This window comes from Kuraishia capsulata, genomic scaffold, assembly GCF_000576695.1.
Source record: "Kuraishia capsulata CBS 1993 genomic scaffold, Kuraishia_capsulata_scaffold_5, whole genome shotgun sequence".
Lineage (NCBI taxonomy): Eukaryota > Fungi > Ascomycota > Pichiomycetes > Pichiales > Pichiaceae > Kuraishia > Kuraishia capsulata.
This window is the reverse complement of record NW_019172954.1, coordinates 1,119,945-1,139,030: the sequence shown is the minus strand read 5'-3', so window position 1 is coordinate 1,139,030 and position 19,086 is coordinate 1,119,945. Positions and strand designations below refer to the sequence as shown.

The following is a 19,086-nucleotide window of genomic DNA, read 5'->3' as shown; positions in this document are numbered from 1 at the left end:
GGACAACGGCTGGTCTGCTTAAAGCCGCTGAGCCGTACAAATTAGACCGAGACTTTGCAGTAACTCTGGAGGCTCGATTCCGGCGAATAGTGTGCCAATTAGTAAATTTGGAGCTTGTCTAGACGTGCGTTGCCACTACTGCAGTCAGGATCTATATTTCCGGCTGGAGTGAATTCATATTTTTTTTTTCTATTTTCTTTCTGGTACGGTGTCGTGGCTCCTTCATTTGACTTCCAAGACGATGGCACATGTCAACCAAGCCGAAGAACCTGTGTATGGCAAGAGAGCCCGCACCGCAAAGGCATGTGACTACTGCCGCAAGAAGAAGATCAAGTGTGATGGAACTTCACCGTGTTCCAATTGTACGAGTTACGAGACCGAGTGCTCGTACACGTATGTGACCAAGAAGCGTACTACGAAGCGGAAGAGGCCAAACACCTCGAAGAACAAGAATGTTCAGGAGCTTGAAAAGCGACTAGGCAAGATGGAATCTCTGATAGAGCAGCTGGTTTTCAAGATCTCCGCTGAAGACGTTGGGAAACTGAGGCACAAACACGTCAGAAGTACTTCCGAAGAAAGTATTACTACTGCTGATGAAGAGGAAGAGGAGGATGGCACTGATGTGGATACTTCCCATGATGGTGACGCCGAGGATGAGGACGATGGCGAGGACGAGGAGGAGGAGGCCGAAGAGCACGAAGAAAGTCTCCAGAATGGACATCAGTCAGACCAGAGTGGCCTGAATAGTGTTTCTGCCAAAAAGGAACCTTTTAAAGACCGGTTTGACGCTGTTCTGGCTGCCCTACCCACACCGCCTACCGACGGAAAGAAGGTCTCACGTGCCAACCAAGGCACGTTGAAACAGCATTATGTGGCGAGACACAGTTCTTTCTCCGTATTCTCTGAACAGGGGATAGACTGGGTAGCCAGCAGACTTCAGGACAAAACTGCGATGTACCCGTTGCATGTGTTGATGAGGAAGGCTAGAAGGGTGGAGGACCAATCATCAGCGCTGTTTATAGAGCCGATCGAGAGTTCCAAGCTGAGCCCGCTTCCTCCGAAAGATTTGACGGCTTACTTGCTGAAATATATCATTCAGAACTCGTGTGGAAGATTCTTCAATCTGGACGTTGACCAGGTGGTTGCTGTCTTCGGTCGACTGAACAACTTCAGAGAGGGAAAGATCAGAGACCCTCATTTCTCATATTCGGAGCTATTTCTCATGAACATGACTACGACTGTGATACTGGCATTGCACCATGGAACTGTGGTGTTCAACTCTGTGCCGACAGAGGAGATCCCAGAAGAGTTTACCCAGGAAAATATCAGCGAGGCTGAGAACAAATACCTCATCAACTCGTTATACTACTTCCAACGCGTGAGTTTGGTGAATGACGGATTACTGGGGATCCAGTGTATTCTGCTACTAGCCACATATGCGGATTCTGCGCTACTTTCCAAGTCTGCCACCACCATTCTTACGGTTGCCATTAAACAGGCACAGGAACTGGGCTTGCACAGAGCAGAAACCCTGATAGGACTTCCTGAGCGCGAGAAGGAGAACCGAATTAGGCTTTTTTGGTGGTGTTTCACCTTAGATAGAGACATGGGTCTCAAGTTTGGTTCTCCCCTGATGATTAGAGACTCTGACATATCCTGTCCTGGAATGAAAGCGTACAGCAGATTTTGGAGCTACAACTATCCTCCTTCTTTGGAATACTACAAAGGTGGAATTAACAGACGTGAAACAATGAGAGATGAAATCTGCGCCCAATTGACCAAAGCTGTTTTTGAAGACAGTTCATGGAACTTTGTGGAGGATTTCATACTCCACGATTTGTCGACTATAACAGGAAAAGTTTACGAACATCTTTATTCTGGATCTGTTTTAATTGGAAAATCATCGCAAGAGATTCACGAGACCATTATCTCCTTGCTGAAAGATCTGGAAAATTGGAGAATGCTGGTTCCAGAAACTCTCAGACCCGGCTCAAGATCTTTGGTGCAAAAGCTCAATGACAGTGTCAACGGATCAGATGCATTCAGACTTCTGAGGGTTCTCTTCATACATTTCAGGTACTACTCGCTGAAGATTCTCATCACCAGAATCGTCTTCAACTCGGACTGGCCTGGAACCGCTAAGCACCAGAATCTTAGGTCGGAAATTGCTGCTACTTGTCTGGATGCCTCAAGAACTATTCTGGCTCTTTCTGATGCCATTGGCACGCGATTCTCATGTTTCAGTAACTGGATTCTGTTCTATCCTTTCACTGCTTTCCTGTGTCTTTTTGGAAACTGTATTCAAAATGCTTCTGAGAACTACGTTCTTGGTGATGTGACCCAAATGATCAAAGTGGCTCGTGGTTTTTTCGTTTTTGAAGGGGAAAGGACCCTCAGGTCCAAATGGGGACTGGTAGAAATCATTGTGAGAAACCTACTCTTCATAGTCATAACAGCAGTGGAAGAGGCAAGAGGCCGCAAGGGCATGTTCGATGTTGGAGATTACCTGGATGAGGTGAAGTCGATCGCCGAGGACGAGAAAAAACGTTCCTGCAAATCCAAGTCGCAGCCCATCAAACGTAATGTCTCTTCCTCTAATATTGACTACTCTAACTTTGAGGGAAGGATGGCGGGGGATTTGGAGATGCCTGACCAGGCGTCTGAGAAGCGTCGTCACAGGAGCCGCTCCAATTTGTGCCATTTCCCGTCGATTTCGGCTCCTTCTATAGAGCACGTTATCACCGCCTCTGGTGGAGCAGAAGCCTATTCAACTCCACAGTTTGGAAATACGGCTCTGTCAGCTTCGGATATTGCCGTTGTAACTGCAGCAGAAACGATGCCTGGCGCGTTTGGAAGCCACATTAATTCCAACAACTCTCCGAATACAAACGGCAGTGAGTCCAACGTGAGCGACTTCAGCATGAACAACCTAATGACCCATGATTTGACCTATTCGTATTCGAATCTTTTCAACCTGGCCGAGTACTTTCTCGACTTTGAAGCTGGGGGTGGAGGTCCTGGGGTTTTCACCCCCACAGATGGTAATTTGGGAACTGACATGCAGACCAACCTATCGCTTGCGGGAGATCAAAATGACAGCTTTGTGGACTTTTGACAAGCTCGAGACTTATTAATCTGCATTTTTAATTCGAATAAACCTTAATAGCCATCTATGTATATTCACGCCTTTTGATAGTTTTCCATTGTTAATCTAGACGCGCGGCTCGGGTGTTTACATTTGCCCCAATCGGGACACTTCGCTTGCCATTGCATATGCACTTATCGATGCATCGCACAATTGAGTTGAAAAGATCACCAAAAAGCTGGCGGTAATTTTGCTTTGTCAGGGACCCCCTTCGGTGTAATTGTATTTGCGGGCTAGACGTCGAAATTGCTCGGAGAGAATTGAAAGTTCTTTGATATCTACAGAGAACAGGCCTCCCAAGATGGACTTCACCATGCCAGGATCGTTCATCTTTCCTTCTCGCAAAGAGCAAAGAGCAGATCTTTCCGGTGAAGACAAAGAAAATAAGACACCAACCAAATCAGATGGCTTCAAGTTCAACACCTCTCTGTTTGATTTAAAGGCTCCACTATACCCCAGTCTGGACCCCAAGAAGAGCTCTGAGAGTACGGGCTTCAGCTTCAACAGCGGCATTTTCACTAAAACGTACCCAACCAATGTCACAAAGAGCGTTCTTGAAGAGCTCAACACCAGAGTCAAACAAGTGGAAAATACAGCTATACAAAATAGTCCACGAGCCCAGAGAGCGCACAGAAGAAAGAGCTCGAGATTCTCGTCTGCTCACCAGACCAAGTTCAAAAGAATGGACTCTATAGCATCTCACTATGCTGCCAGCAGAAAGACTCCCGCTTCATTTTCAGCAAACGGGACAATAGAGACAGGTCACAGAGCAGTCATTGAGAATGTTCATCAACGAAACGAGATGAAAAACTGCGACAACTCCAAGAGGAATAACGTCTCTCAACTGGAGAGCGCTGCTAAGAGAAGAAGAACCAACATGGGTGCAACCCAAGAAGTGACCGCTGCCGCTCCTGTGAAATCAGTGGAAAACGAACCACAGTCAAGAATAACTAGACCCGCAATTACTTCTGCAAGAAAGGCTCAGCCGCTAAGAACTCGACTGTCCTCTCCCTCAACTTCTGCTCCAACCAGAATCTCGAGATCGACAACCATGCAGGCCATATCCACTCCGGGAACGAAAAGACCAACTCTCTCAAATTCGGTTTCTTCAGCCAGCCTGAAACTCCAAACCGAACCGAGATTGCCACGGTGCTCAACTTCTTCGAGACTATCTACGCTATCGCAAGCAAAACCCAGAGACGGTGAAAGAACCCAAGCAAGACCGTTTCTCACCCGGGAAGCCTCTTCGGCCTCCATCAGAAGACCATGGAGATGATCGAACTGCATAAAAATTTACGCTTAATGACAAAAACCACCCAAATCGTAATAAATTGAACTTAAATAATTTTGAAATAACCCTAAATGTACCGTGCCAAGTCCACTTCAATCAGTTCTAAACTTGTCATCAAACGGACTTTGGGCAGCAGTATTGTGGCTACTTTGACTTTGGAAAGCGCCCTGGTCAAAGTCCACCGTTAACATAAAACTGCCATTTGTGTTGTCATCATCCTTGTCATTTTCCTCATCAGAAACCACTAGCTCAATGGGTATACCTTCGCGTAATTGAGCCAGATTCGATGACACTCCGTGCGAACCCTGAGAACCCCCGAATCCCCTGATGGTAGTACCAGACGAACCAACCGCAGATGGATTTAAAGTCCTGAACTGGGAAGACCCACCTCCCATCTCGCTCAAAGCCTTGTTTTTCATCTTCTCCACATGCTGTTCGGCAATCAAGTCGATGTCTTCTTCATCAGAAGAACGCAGGTACGAACTGTCATCGGAGTCTGACTCAGAGGCCGAGTCAGAGACGTCATCGTCTTCGTCCTCATCCTGTTCATCCTGATCCGAGAAAACATCGTGGTCGTCATCATGTTCGTCATCTTCTTCTTCTTCGTCCTCCAAAATGTAGTCATTTTGTAAACCAGGCTGGAACCTCGAGTTCGAGGCTTTTCCGTTCATAGGCGTGAGTCTCACACCCCCCAAACTTGCCACAGAGGTCGCCGTCATCGGTATTCCATCATCTTCTTCAGAAGCAAGACCGTTCACACTCACCAGTTTCGGCACCGCCCTGATGGCCGTGGTGGTGGTATCGGCTGCTTTATTCTCGCCTATCGAGGCACCATGGATAGAAGCGTTCTCCAGATCGGAAAAGTAAGACTCTCGGCTATATATCGAGTTTGCAGGAGCACGGCTAACACCCTTTCTGATTGTAACACCAGGGATGTAGGCCACGTTGATGATGTTGGAAGCCTTGGTGAGTACGGAGTTTGCCTTAGATCCAACTGTCACTTGAGACATTCTCTTCTCCGTACCATCAAGCAGACCAGCGTTATCACCAACCTTATTCCCATCCTCGTCCTCATCGAGATCGTAAAGCTGTTCGCGATGAAAGAAAAACTTGTTTTTGAAGTAGTATTTCCATGCAAAGAACATGAGCGCCCCAAAGATCAGAAACACACCCACACTCACACCCCCGGCTATTCCACCGATCTTCGCCGAACTCATATGGGAAGATGAAGAGGATGAAGTTGAAGAGCTCGAAGAAGAAGAACCCGAGGTATAATTCCCCAGAGAACTGCTCCCTTTAGCACAATAGGTCTTGGGACACGATGTGCAAGTCTGCGTGATCTGTACACATTCCTCATCATCAGCACAAGAAGGACACGATGGTGAACTAGTAGGACATGTGATACAACTGTCATGGTTCACAGATGACGAGGCGAGCTTCAAACCATAGGATTCCGTTTCGTCCTCTTCAAGATCCTCGTCTCTCCGCACCAGATGTGGTAGCTCCATGAATTCGTAGAAAAACTTTCCAGCATCAAGCGGTGCCAAACCCTCGTAAACGTCCATTCTGGTGAATGGAAACGAAGTAGCAGAAAAATATAGCGAAGAAACGCACGCGTTAAACGACCAATAAACTTGTTGTAAGAGCGTGAAATGCTCCTCACGCTTTTTCCCTTGTCTCATCCCTTTGTAGTCACGTGATGGCCAGAATTTTGCCCAGGAATCACGTGACAGAGAATCCACAGCCAAAGGGTATTACAGATTATCCGATCTGTGGGCTTCTCGATAGCCGAACAGTTGACTCAAGTTTTGCACCTGCCATAGCATCTTGATTTGGAAAAGCAGTAGCGTTACTGGCGTGCTTCCTGGACTACTAACCAGTTTTTGTGAGATTGCTGTCCTCGAGATTGTTGAACTAGAGTAGCTGACTCGTCCTGGTCCTCCATGCAAGTATAACCTACTTTCGCTTATTGCAGTCTTTCAGAAGTTTTTCCAATTCTAACTGAAAAATCGAAACAGATTCAGCACTTTGCTTGATTGGCTGCACATTTCGCCTGGAAACGAGAAAATTCTGAAAATCTCAGTTTCCAAGGCTCTTGGAATCTTACACCATATCTCATCTACTGCATTACACCGTCACATCCACCGCAAATGAGTTCGCGGAAATCTCTACCATCCACACCGGAGGCTACGAGCTTGAACAGATCCCAGATCACGTTCTCGCCATGTGTTCATATGACCAAGGTTCTTTCGTCGCATGCCCGTGATACCGTCCTGCGCAGTTACGGTCTGGCGATCAGAGTGTCATTGTTGGCGTCACCAGGTTCGGCGACCCCAGAACGGTTTGTGTCAAAGGACGGGTCTAGTCTTCCTCATTCCAGACTGATAAAGTTGAGGGCAAAAATTCTCAAGTGCAAGGAGTGCTCGAGTAGTCTTTCTCCCTCGTTTATGTGTTTGCAGTGTTCCTACGTTGGTTGTTGGAAGAAGGGCCATGCTCATGCCCACGCCAAACATGATGGCCATGTTTTTGGTAAGATAATTTTAACCGCCAGATAGATGATATAGGGCCATACTAACTTTGCAGGAATTGATGCTGCTAGAGGACACATTCTGTGCTTTAGATGTGGGGACTATGTTGGCGACCCCAGTCTGGAGGAGATACGCATAAAGATCATACGCTCCATGAAGTGTAAGTGAACCAGCTTGAAATTTTTAATGCCCGTAACAGCATTAACTAACAGAAAAACAGTGGAAGATTACCCGGGAATGCCCATATACCAGAAAGAGTCCGACTCAGGAAAAGAGGAACTCATAAGCCAATGGTCTCGGATACCCACCTACAGGGCCAGCACCGGGCTGCGTGGCTTTGTGAACATGGGGGCAACCTGTTTCATGAGCTCTATATTGCAAACCATGGTGCACAATCCGTTTATCAGAGACTACTACATGAGCGGCGAACACTTTGATTGCGACAAGGAGCTTGGAGAGTGCATTGCGTGCTGTGTAGGGGAGATTTTCAGCGAGTTTTACACTTCCAATAAGACAAATGGCTATGGGCCAACCGCCTTACTGACTGCTGCATGGAAAGTCAAAAGGTCGCTGGCTGGGTATTCAGAACAAGATGCTCATGAATTCTGGCAATTCACACTGGATGAGCTCCACAAAGCACATGTTGCAATGAACGAGGACAAGATAGAGCTTTCAAAAAGACAGAAGAAGAACAGCTCGCCCCATGCAATGCTACTTGATTGTTCATGTGTAACCCATAAGACATTTGCGGGAGAGCTGCAGAGTTCAATCATGTGCACCAAATGCTCAAGCTTGACATTGACGGCAGACCCCATGCTGGATTTGTCTCTGGAGATTTCCAAGAAAGAAGATGACAACAACAATCTCATATCATGTCTTGATAAGTTCACCAATATCGAGAGTCTTGACATGATGTACAATTGTGATACCTGTGGAAAGAGGACCCCAGCAACGAAGAAACTGACAATCAAGAGACTCTCACCTGTTCTAGCAATTCAGCTCAAAAGATTCGAACATTTTTCAGCAACCACATCTAAGATCGACACCCATGTTAAGTTCCCGCTCATGCTCGATGTTGCCAAGTACACTCTGGACGGTTCTAATATTACTGGAGACAAAACTTACGAGCTGTTCGCCGTGGTGTGCCATATCGGCTCGGTCAACACCGGCCATTATATCTGCTATGTGAAGAGCAGAGAGGGCAAATGGTTCAAGTTTGACGATGCGGTTGTAACGCTGGTTCCGTCCGAGGAAGTGCTCAAAGTGAGAGCCTATCTGCTGTATTACATCATTCACAGGCTTCCTTGAAGAAACGGTCATTCGTATAGCATTCAAATACATAAGCTACAACTTATTAGTATAACTATTCCATTATTTTGCTTAGTCAAAAAAGTCATCATCCTCGTCATCTTTCGCAGACGATCTTATCGATTTTTTGGCAAACCTCAGCATTCGACTCTCTGCCAGGTCTTCATCCTGCTGGTTGATCTCCAGTCTCTTATCGTCGTCCTTCACAGCCTGGGCACCAACCAAGGCCTTTTCGATATCTTTTATGGTGGCACCGCTACCACCCAGCTGTGTAAGTGTTATGTACTGCTGAACCAGATCTCCCTTGTAGTAGATAAGTATGGTGGGACAATTGGCATCTGGGTAGTTCTCAACGGCACGGTTGGCTGGGATCTCACAGAACTTGATCTCAGCGAATTTCGGCGCAATTCTTTGCATTATCGCGGATAACAGTCTGGATTGTTGGTTGCTGCTAAGCGTCATGTGCAAAAAGATGAAGGACTCATTTGAAGCGTCTGTGATCTCTTTTTTATATTCTGGCTTGGTAATAGGATACACTGAGCCAAACTTGGACTTTTTTGTGAGCTCTGCTATTTCGGCCAATCTCTTCTGTTTGTACTCCTCAAGAAAATCTTCATCTTCCTCATCCTCCAAGGCTTCCAGCTCGTCCAAATCTTTGCCTTCGAGTCTATTCTCATGCTGTTTTTGAACAGCCTCCTGCAACAGCTCTTCCAGCTCCTCGGTTGGATCTGGCTCCTTCTGTGGGATGATCCCGTGGGCCCTCAGGATGTCATTCCACTCCGTGTCCTCATTGGGATCCACCTGCATCTCAATTTTGGGATCCATGGTGGTTTTATGTGCGATTTATAATTCAGCTGTGCTAAATACCCCAACCCAAAACGTTTTACTCGTTCACCAAAATGCATCGGTATGGCGGAGAGTGAAAAATCGTGCGCGAACCAACTAAAATTCGTGCCGTTCAGGTACGCACTAAGATTCTTGACCAAATGTCCACAGTTTTATGAATATTTCATGGAAAATTCAAGCAAAGCCGTTATTTCTCATTCCGGAGTGTTAATATATGCCAGTTAGCGCGCACTTTAAAGTTGGCCTGCGCATTAGCAGTGTGCAGCCCAAGCATGGCCTAGGACGGACCGTCTGTTATCCACCAGGCTACCAGGCCATATATCAGTGCTGCCAAAAATGTTCTCCGATATCGGATCAAATTCACATCATAGAAATCACTCCGTGCAACTAACACTAGAACGCCCGGCAATGACCAGCCACCACGACCGGAAATAACCAACCGCAAGCATTCTGCAGCCTCGGTCTGGAATCCAGGCGAAGTCGCGTGCGGCTTATCTGAAGATGCGCTATCCAGCACAGCCTTGAGATGCCCATACAGATTATATTTAGAACACTCTGATTCCTCATTATAAAACCTTTTTTTCCGTGGTTTGGATCAAGCTTGACTGAAACACCTTAAAGTCAGCTTTTCAGGCTTTTTATTTATTCAATTGCACTTAACGAACCCAGTCAATGTCAAATCAGACTTACAGATACTCGGATGATGAAGACGAGGAAGAGTCGATAAGAGATTCCAGAGTTTACTCTCCACAACGACAGCCCACTGTCTCTGCTGCTCAAAATGCATATGGAGACGAAGATGAGGATGAGGATGAGGAAGATTATACAGGAACTTCGAAAAATTTTGAGAGTTATTATGCCGAATACAAAGACCCTTTTTCGGTATACTCAAGACCTATCAGTATGGTTCCTCCACCAAGCTCCCATCAGAGCAGTCCATTCTTGCAAGTTCCCCAGGAAGATCCATTTGGGAGCTCGCCCAGAAGCTCAGTTTCTCAGCAAGAATTGCCACAGCTGAAATACGAGGGCAGTCTCTCGGATGACGATTACTACAATACGTATAGGCGAAACGAGGGCCATTCGTTTGAACGTGATCCAGAGAAAGACCACGGTTATGTTATAGGTGATTTTGTTCCTGATTATGACGAGTTTGACAATGAAGAAGTGCATGTTTCAGGTTTCCAAAATGAACAATTGCCTTTGAATAATGCAGTGAAACCAATGGGGACTGTTTTAATGGAAGAGCCTGGTAGCCAGAATGATCAGAATGACCAGGGCCAGCCTCGAAACCTACCCCAGAAGGTCAAGCTGGTGGATGGAAATTTTATGTTTGATTGTCCGATTCCTCCAACACTCAGAGATGAGCTTCCTTTCGAAGAAACAAAGGGCTTGGCCGAGTTCACAACTATGCGTTACCAGGCCATAACCTGTCAGCCCAAGGATTTTTCATCTTGCGGTTTCAAGGTTAGACAGAACGGTTTTATGCCCACTAGACAGACAGAGCTGTTGATTGTCTGCACAATGTACAACGAATCTGAGATTGAACTCGCCCGAACACTTAAGGGTGTTTTCAAGGGTATAAGGTACATGCACGAGAAAGAGGAATGGGGGCCCGAGGCCTGGAAGAAGATCGTTGTTTGTATTGTGAGTGATGGTCGCAAAGTGATTGATCCAAGATCGCTTTCACTTCTTTCTGTTCTAGGCTGCTATCAAGACGGTTTTGCTAAAAACAGAATTATGGGAAAGGATGTGGAAGCCCATATGTACGAGTACACCACGACGTTTGGTATCAACCCTCTGGAGACGGTGAACGTGACGAAGACCGTTGGTACGGGTAAGACTGATAAAAATGGACAGGAGATCATGAAAGATGAGAAACAGAAGGTTCAGAAGGTGAAAATCTCCAAGAGTAACACAGTGCCAATCCAGATGATGTTCTGTCTCAAAGAGCAGAATAAGAAGAAAGTGAATTCGCATAGATGGTGTTTCGAGGCTTTGTGTCCTGTTCTTAATCCAAACGTTGTGATGCTGCTTGATGTTGGAACTGAGCCCGAGAAGAAGGCTATTTACCGTGTATGGAAAGCGTTCAAAAATCCCCAGGTGGGTGGAGCATGTGGTGAGATCAGAACCATGCTTGGTCGCGAACATGCATACTCATCCAATATGGGGAAGCTAAATGCCCGGCTCAAAGACTGGGGATCAGACGCCAAAGTTTGTCTTACCAATCCACTTGTTGCTGCCCAGAATTTTGAGTACAAAATCTCCAATATCTTAGACAAACCCATGGAGTCGGCCTTCGGATTCGTTTCCGTTCTGCCTGGAGCATTCTCAGCATATCGCTGGCAAGCATTGCGGAACCAATACCACGATGATCCCAAGACGGGACTGAAAGTTGCCAGTGGTCCTTTAGTATCGTATTTCGCTGCTGAAACAACCAACCCGAAAGAGGCCGGCATCCTCAAGTCTAACATGTATCTGGCTGAGGACAGAATTCTGTGTTTCGAGGTGGTGTCGAAACGGGATTGTGCTTGGACATTAAAGTATGTGAAAAATGCTGCTGCATACACAGATGTCCCAGATTCCTTACCCGAGTTCATTAACCAGAGAAGAAGATGGTTGAACGGTTCATTCTTTGCGGCTCTTTACTCGATGATGTATTTCTTCCGAGTGTGGAGTTCTTCACACTCAAAAAGCCGCAAGATTTTTTTGCACATTGAGCTGCTGTACATGGCTTTCAATCAACTTCTCTCGTGGTTCCAGATCAGCTTTTACTTCCTAGTTTTCCGTATCCTGGCACTCAACTTTGCGACTGAGTTTACGGGTGGAGAGATAGTGACCTACGTCCTCTCGATAGTTTATGGAATGCTCGTCTGTGCCACTTTCATTCTTGCATTTGGGAACAAACCACAGAACTCGAAAAATTTCTACAAGTTTGTGGTATCGTTCTTTGCGATAGTCATGGTTTACATGCTGGTGGCCACGATCTACATCACAGCAAAGACCATCATCAACTTTGAGCATGAGCATTTGAGCGCATCAGAGATCTTCAAGAACAAGGTGTTTATCAACCTGGTGATATCACTTGGGTCCACATATGTGCTCTACTTCGTGATGTCTTTGCTATTTCTGGACTGCTACCACATGTTTACGTGCATGGCACCCTATCTGCTGCTATCACCATCCTATATTAACGTCCTCAGTATCTTTGCGTTCTGCAACATGCATGACTTCTCGTGGGGAACCAAGGGTGATACCGGTGACAAAAATGATCTTGGTGTTGCCAAGCAGGTTGGCGAAGAAGAAATAGCAGTTCGTATTCCCACTCGGCCAGACGAGGTGGACCATTTTTATCTTGCTGGAAGAGAGCTGTTACAAGAGACGAGGATGGCTTCAACCAAGAAGAGAAGTGAAAAAGAGATCACTGATGCCAAGTTTGCCAACATCAGATCTGGTGTCGTGCTTGTGTGGATGCTATGTAACTTTGCTCTCATCTCTGTGGTGCTCGGTACTGGTGGACTACGTGAGGTTACCAACACTGAGACTGATGACCTGACCAACGCGAATATATTCTTAGGGGTTGTTCTATGGACGGTGGCATTTATGGCTCTTTTCAGGGCAATTGGAGCTGTTGTGTATCTTTGTACGAGGGGGAAGTGATGGTGTGTATACTAATACTAATACTAATACTAATACTAATACTAATACTAATACTAATACTAATACTAATACTAATACTAATGATATTAATACCCATGCGCGCGCTATGCATGCACGCTAGTGACATCGTCACTTCAATGTAAACTAACGGCACAACAACACCAAAACAGGGAATAATTTGAAAGAAAAAACGAGATTACTACAATGACGCCGTTAGTTCATGAGAATATTATTGAAGCATAATGGCGATGGAGCAGTGGTATTAGCATTATACAGTAGTACTATTTAACAAGTATCAGCCATATTCATGCAAATCTGTATGCATCAACCACAACTGCGGCACTAGTTTAAAAAGCACCGCCACCCCCGCCACCGAAGTGGCAGTTGCACCGCGAACCCTCGAGCCTCCGACGCAATACCGAGGGTAGTGTTTCAACCACCGACTTGAGCGAATCTCCACGGCGACAACGAGTTACCCGATTTGGAAACGAAAGGTCAACAAACCGGGCCAGAGCCAAGACGCCCAGGAGGGAGAATTTTGTGAAACGTTGTTGTCGACCATCTGATCATTGAACCACACTTTCATTTACTCTCCTTCAACACGAGTTCATTATTTGCTATTAAACGTTTGAGTTTCCAACTCTAGTCATTCCTTTGAAAAGTATTGAGTCTCAATAGTCTCTTTATTTTACCTTCGACGTTTACTACCAATCGTTTGCACTCGCTTGTTTAACCCCTTGTCTAGAACATTGGCACTACCCTCTTTTGAAATCAAATGCTTTTTTCCAAGATCACCCAGGCTATTGCCCTGGCCGCTGCTGTCGGACTCACTTCAGCCCAGCCTATCGGACACTTGCACCACAAGCACGCTAAGAGAAACGTGGTTGTTGTTACCGAGACCAAGATCGTGACTGTTGGAGCTGGTGATGATGCTGCCACTGCAACCATCGACTACGTCCATGCCGCTTCTTCCGCCGTTGAGATTTCTTCTGCTTCTACCACCGTGGGAGCTCAGGTTGTCCCAACCACCACCTCCAAGGTCAAGTCTTCGTCTTCCGCTTCGAGCTCCACTTCCGCCGCCTCGTCTACTTCCTCGTCTGATTCTGACTCTTCTTTCTCTGCTGGAACCAAGGGTATTACCTACTCGCCTTACACCGCCTCTGGTGCCTGTAAGACTGCCGATGAGGTTGCCTCTGACTTGGCTTATTTGACTGACTACTCGGTTATCAGACTTTACGGTGTTGACTGTAACCAGGTCGAGAACGTGTTCGCTGCCAAGGCCTCCGGACAGAAGCTTTTGCTCGGAATCTACTTCGTCGATGCCATTGATGATGCCGTTTCCCAAATCTCTGATGCCGTTTCTAAGTATGGTTCTTGGGATGACGTTCACTCCATCTCTGTTGGTAACGAACTCGTCAACTCTGGTGAGGCTTCTGTTTCCCAGGTTGGTGAGTACATTGCTACTGCCAGATCTGCCTTCTCTAATGCTGGTTACTCTGGTGACATCGTTTCTGCTGACACTCACGTTGCCATCATCAACAACCCAGGTCTCTGTAAGTACTCTGACTACGTTGCCATCAACGCCCATGCCTACTTCGATGGTTACATTTACCCAAGCGGTGCCGGTGACTGGTTGTTATTGCAGATCGAGAGAGTCTGGTCTGCCTGTGGCGGTGACAAGAATGTCTTTGTTACCGAGACCGGCTGGCCATCTCAGGGAAACAGCTACGGTGTCGCTGTTCCTTCCAAGTCCAACCAGAAGACCGCAATTGAGTCTATTCAAGACAAGTGTGGTTCTTCTGCCGTTGCCTTCACTGCCTTCAACGACTACTGGAAGGCCGATGGATCTTACGGTGTTGAGAAGTACTGGGGTCTCTACTCCGACTAAACTTGCTTTCTTTTAGTTAAGAAGGCAGGCGAAGTAAAAATACCTATACCTTTTTGTCCCCATACCAAATTTGCCATATGCGATGAGGACCCAGTCCTACTATACCTGAGCCAGGCTTATTATACTTGATTTTCTGATTTTCCAATATTTGACCTTCTGATGAGACCGTTTATCTTGTGGTCCAACGTGACAAGCTTCTTGAACGTTTTTATAACTTTATCAAATGTTTTAGTTCCAACGCCTCGTCGTAGTCAATTCTCGTCGTTAATTTTCAGCCAAAACCCGGGCCTCGGATGACGAAAAATAAATACTTTAATTCGTTTTGGTAGGTGCACTTCGAGGCAATCGGGGTCTTTCCCGCGCGCCAATAGCGTGCCCTAAGGAGCACCATTTAGCCGCCAGAGCATGTGCCAAACGTTAATTCGTGAGCTCTACTTGGTAAAAAAGCAGATCTCGCTGCAGATCTCGTTGTAAGCCCTGAAAAATGTTTTTTTGCAAGGGCGTCTAAAATTTCCCCAGCAACCTTGCCCAGCGGTAAAGTTTTGCAGAGTTCTTCACTACTCAAAGCCCACCTTACAAAAAATGAAATTCAGGAACCAAACAGACCCTTGGCTAGAAGCCAAACTCAAATGAATTTTATATCCTCTGAAGGCCGCGTATCGTCCTCGTAGACTCCAAGTGGAGTTCGTATGCTCAGTTCCACACGATGCGTTTCATCCAAGTGAGAGAGACTCACGCTTCGATATGGCCAGTTTGTACTACAGTCGGTCCGGTCAAACTACTTGAAATTTCGAACATCGATGAAGGTTCTAGGTTTCATCAAAAAGGTCTAGAGGCTGTAGGGACTCTTATAAAGCTGAAAGTTTCACGCCAAGTACGGTGTGTGGATGGTTCATCTGAAATCAACGCCTCACCGTGGTTTGGGGTCAATAGCCCCAATCAACCAAATCACCAGGAACCAGGGCAACAGCCAAGGTCAAGCCATACATACAATGGTTTTGTGATTCACTGCATCGCAATCCAATCGTAAGACACCACAGTCTAGAACTACGGTAAAAAAGACCCATAAAATTAACGGTCGCTAAGTCGTTACCAATTTGTCCCAATGCAGATAATTGCCTATTTGAGCGATGAGGTGCATGGAGGGCTTGGTCTGGGTTTTTTCATTTCGACCTACATTTCGAGATTAGTTTCGAGGGTACCTGATTATATTAGAATACTATACAAACATTCCTCGGAACGGCAGGTTTGTATTTCGTCAGCCGCTTGATGAGTAATATCTCCAGCTCTGTGATTATCTTCTGGCGCGAGGGTTGAAATTTCCTCTTCCACGGCCGCTTTTGCTAAAATTTCTTCTAGGCGGCGATCTCTCGCGGTTTCTGCTGTACTCTTCAAATGCATCTTTTTGGTCTCTGAGATGCGGCGGTAGTTCAGGCCTGCGAGATGTAGGCGACCTTGAACGAGAGTATGATCTCGATCTTGAAGTCGATCGTGAACCAGATCTTGAACCGGATCTTGATTTTTTTGGTCTTGGAGATGGTGACCGCGAATACGAGGCTGACCTCGATCGTGAATAAGACCCGGACCGAGATGACGAGTGTGAGTAAGAAGAGTTAGAACCTGTAAATGATCCACTTCTGGAGCGTGATCTCCCTCTTGATTCAGTCTCTTCAATAGCTTCCGGGAGGTTGTTAAGCGTCTCTCTCATGTCTTCTGTCAACGCACCGAGCTTGATGGCTGTGAAGAAATTGATCGAGTATCTCAAATCGTCTTCCTTCTCTGGGTAAAAACATCCTTTTAAAAACGGGCGAATGTATGGCTCCTTGATACGAACCAGCATCTTTTCCAAACCCAGCTCCTGCCTCATCTTTTCAAACATGAATTTCAGAAAAATTCTGCCAGCAGAAGTTGTATCTTCATCTGTAATCTTCACACAAGCCAACGCCTCCCATCCAACGGTATCACTGGCAAACATGTGACCCCAGAACATGGAAACGTTTCGCAGAGGGTTGTTCTCTAGTCTGTGTGCGTTGCCATAATACTCCTGGAAACACTCGCGGAAGGCCAAGTCCCAACGTTTGCCTAACCTTGCCAAATTTTCTCCAATGAGACCGTAGTATTTCGAATAAGTTTTTTCCTGTGAGCAACATTTAGCGACCATATCCACCATCATATACTCCTTTCTGTTCTCATCAAGTGGTTTCAGCTTCAGCAACTTGTGCACAACTTCTTCGTGAGACATACTCGACATTATGGTCAAGTACACCATTTTCTGAAAGTTTGCTAAATCAGCAGCAGTGAGATCGGTGATCTCCATCTTGACCTTATCGTCCTTATCTTCATCTGACTCAGACTCAGACTCGGACTCAGAAGCGGAACCAGACTCAGAGTCGGATTCGGAGCCAGATTCGGAGCCAGATTGGTCATCCTCATCGTCTGACCCCAAAATATCATGTTTTAATCTGTTATACTTCTTTTCGTTCTCCTCGTAGTCTGCATCAAACTTGTATTCATCCAACCCAGCATTGGCATCTAGCTCATCGTCTAACCCAACGAGATGCGTGGTCTGGTCTTCTTCCTCCACCAAGTCCAGCTCCTTTACCACAGAAGGATGATCTTTGAATTCCTCTCGCCTCTCCTGAAACAACACTTGTATCAAGTGCTGCACACGCTTGTTCACCATACCTTCCTGAAGCACTACTCGAAACCTCTCCAGTATCACACCGCAAGCCCGAGAACTTGTCTCAGTCAAAGTGGCCCCAACTTCTGTCATTAGATTCACAGAAATCTCCACCGCGTCATCACTGGACGATTCTAACAAAAAGTGCAATACCTGGAGAGCCACAATTTCGTGGCTAACTCGGTAGTTCACCAGATGAGCAATCAGTGTGGTAGTGGCTAGCACTTGCTGTTTGTCTTTTCTCTTGTAGCCACTTCTGAACTGCAGAATCAACCTCGCCAGCATCAACTCGCCAATTTCAGGAATTTTCGAATTCACTATCGCAACTAAAGCAGCATATACTCGAGTCATAGTAGGAGACGCAATCTGAGCTCTCAATATTGCCCTAACAAATATTGCCCTTCCTCTCTGCAAATTCAATTTAAACAAGTCCACCACAATCGTTTTGATATTAGAAGCACTGACTTTATTCACAAGTCCGCTGATTGATTTTCTCAATGCTTCCCACTGAAGTTTCTGGTACTCTTCTGAATCCTTCGATACGTTGATTTGGGCCAAAACAGTTCGCAGTTTGGCTGGAGGAACATATGTGCCAGAGGACTTAAGCGCCACCAATCTCTGGTACTCCTTCTGTGCATCTGTATGCTTTTCGGACATTGGAGAAATAGGGTTACCGGCCTGACGTTAGTCAAGTCTAATCAACGGTATTGTTGTGGAACTTGAAAATGATATATTTTCGGGCGTGCGCAGAACAATCGAGATTCGATAAGGCTTGAGGCTTGACCAGAACCTGGAGTTGGTCCTTCGATGGCGTATATGGTTGCTTCTTGATTTTATTTGTCCTTTGCATTGAAATGAGTCTGGACTATGCAATTCTCACTATTGAGCTCAATGCAATTGGGTATTGCAAAGACGATGTAATCAGAGCATTGAAGCAGGTGAAACCCTTGGGGAAGCTCGATATCGTGGTGAACCATCAGTTCACACACATGAGAGAACTTGAAAGTGTATTGGCCAGCGTGTATAATATTGCCAGAGAAGCACAGGAAGAGACAAAAAATGCACAGGTATTTACTACTGTGATATACGATTCCAGTATAGTTTCTCCGAACGCAGACATATATTTGAGCTCACAGGCTCATTCAAACGAGGCGCTATCTAATGACGTTAAGACTCCAAGTTCAAAATCTGATGCTCAGCGTGGTCAGTTCAGGGTTACGGCATTAGGAGGTACTTTTGATCATTTGCACGATGGTCACAAAATATTACTCACCTTAGCGGGGTTTTTGGCGAGTGAAAAACTCATTGTTGGCATCACTCAGGACGAGCTTCTCAAGAACAAACAATTCAAGGAGGTGATGCAATCGTACCATACAAGGAAAGAAGCTGTTATAAACTTTCTTAAAAAGATTCAGCCAGATCTTGAGGTTGATTGCTATGAGCTTCGTGATATTGCGGGACCCACCGGGTTCATCTCAGATATCGACGTTTTGGTGTTGAGCCAGGAAACTTCTGCTGGAGGGGCTACCGTTAATAAGATACGACTAGAAAAGGGGTTTCCGGAGCTGGCTCTGTTCGAGGTTGGCGTGATTGGAGGAGGCTCCGCTGGTGACAACTGGAAGGACAAGTTGAGTAGTACGAGACTACGTCAACTGGAATACGATGAAAAGTACGGTAAACCGGAGGGACCTACTACAAGTCTAGGGAAATGATAAGAAAGGAGTGTGGTGGTATGCTTATCTT

At 46.0% G+C, this 19,086-nt stretch overlaps 10 protein-coding genes across 10 annotated transcripts; 7 read left to right on the top strand and 3 right to left on the bottom strand.

Moving 5' to 3' along the window:
* Positions 1-241: 241 nt before the first annotated feature.
* On the top strand, positions 242-3,115 carry KUCA_T00004588001 (uncharacterized protein; the record flags this gene model as incomplete). Its single annotated transcript, XM_022601337.1, has 1 exon — positions 242-3,115. One exon carries the CDS (start codon positions 242-244, stop codon positions 3,113-3,115), a length of 2,874 nt encoding a protein of 957 aa, XP_022460594.1.
* Positions 3,116-3,446: 331 nt separating this feature from the next.
* KUCA_T00004587001 (uncharacterized protein) lies at positions 3,447-4,421 on the top strand (the record flags this gene model as incomplete). The annotated part of the gene is made up of 1 exon (XM_022601336.1): positions 3,447-4,421. One exon carries the CDS (start codon positions 3,447-3,449, stop codon positions 4,419-4,421), a length of 975 nt encoding a protein of 324 aa, XP_022460593.1.
* Positions 4,422-4,528: 107 nt separating this feature from the next.
* KUCA_T00004586001 (uncharacterized protein) lies at positions 4,529-6,001 on the bottom strand (the record flags this gene model as incomplete). The annotated part of the gene is made up of 1 exon (XM_022601335.1): positions 4,529-6,001. One exon carries the CDS (start codon positions 5,999-6,001, stop codon positions 4,529-4,531), a length of 1,473 nt encoding a protein of 490 aa, XP_022460592.1.
* A 585-nt stretch (positions 6,002-6,586) lies between these two features.
* KUCA_T00004585001 (uncharacterized protein) lies at positions 6,587-7,132 on the top strand (the record flags this gene model as incomplete). The annotated part of the gene is made up of 2 exons (XM_022601334.1): positions 6,587-6,965; positions 7,020-7,132. The coding sequence occupies 2 exons, from the start codon at positions 6,587-6,589 to the stop codon at positions 7,130-7,132; spliced, it is 492 nt and encodes a 163-aa protein (XP_022460591.1).
* An 18-nt stretch (positions 7,133-7,150) lies between these two features.
* On the top strand, positions 7,151-8,272 carry KUCA_T00004584001 (uncharacterized protein; the record flags this gene model as incomplete). The annotated part of the gene is made up of 1 exon (XM_022601333.1): positions 7,151-8,272. One exon carries the CDS (start codon positions 7,151-7,153, stop codon positions 8,270-8,272), a length of 1,122 nt encoding a protein of 373 aa, XP_022460590.1.
* Positions 8,273-8,344: 72 nt separating this feature from the next.
* On the bottom strand, positions 8,345-9,097 carry KUCA_T00004583001 (uncharacterized protein; the record flags this gene model as incomplete). Its single annotated transcript, XM_022601332.1, has 1 exon — positions 8,345-9,097. The coding sequence occupies one exon, from the start codon at positions 9,095-9,097 to the stop codon at positions 8,345-8,347; it is 753 nt and encodes a 250-aa protein (XP_022460589.1).
* Positions 9,098-9,790: 693 nt separating this feature from the next.
* KUCA_T00004582001 (uncharacterized protein) lies at positions 9,791-12,775 on the top strand (the record flags this gene model as incomplete). Its single annotated transcript, XM_022601331.1, has 1 exon — positions 9,791-12,775. One exon carries the CDS (start codon positions 9,791-9,793, stop codon positions 12,773-12,775), a length of 2,985 nt encoding a protein of 994 aa, XP_022460588.1.
* Positions 12,776-13,550: 775 nt separating this feature from the next.
* KUCA_T00004581001 (uncharacterized protein) lies at positions 13,551-14,663 on the top strand (the record flags this gene model as incomplete). Its single annotated transcript, XM_022601330.1, has 1 exon — positions 13,551-14,663. One exon carries the CDS (start codon positions 13,551-13,553, stop codon positions 14,661-14,663), a length of 1,113 nt encoding a protein of 370 aa, XP_022460587.1.
* Positions 14,664-15,957: 1,294 nt separating this feature from the next.
* On the bottom strand, positions 15,958-18,000 carry KUCA_T00004580001 (uncharacterized protein; the record flags this gene model as incomplete). The annotated part of the gene is made up of 1 exon (XM_022601328.1): positions 15,958-18,000. One exon carries the CDS (start codon positions 17,998-18,000, stop codon positions 15,958-15,960), a length of 2,043 nt encoding a protein of 680 aa, XP_022460586.1.
* A 197-nt stretch (positions 18,001-18,197) lies between these two features.
* On the top strand, positions 18,198-19,055 carry KUCA_T00004579001 (uncharacterized protein; the record flags this gene model as incomplete). The annotated part of the gene is made up of 1 exon (XM_022601327.1): positions 18,198-19,055. The coding sequence occupies one exon, from the start codon at positions 18,198-18,200 to the stop codon at positions 19,053-19,055; it is 858 nt and encodes a 285-aa protein (XP_022460585.1).
* Positions 19,056-19,086: the final 31 nt, after the last annotated feature.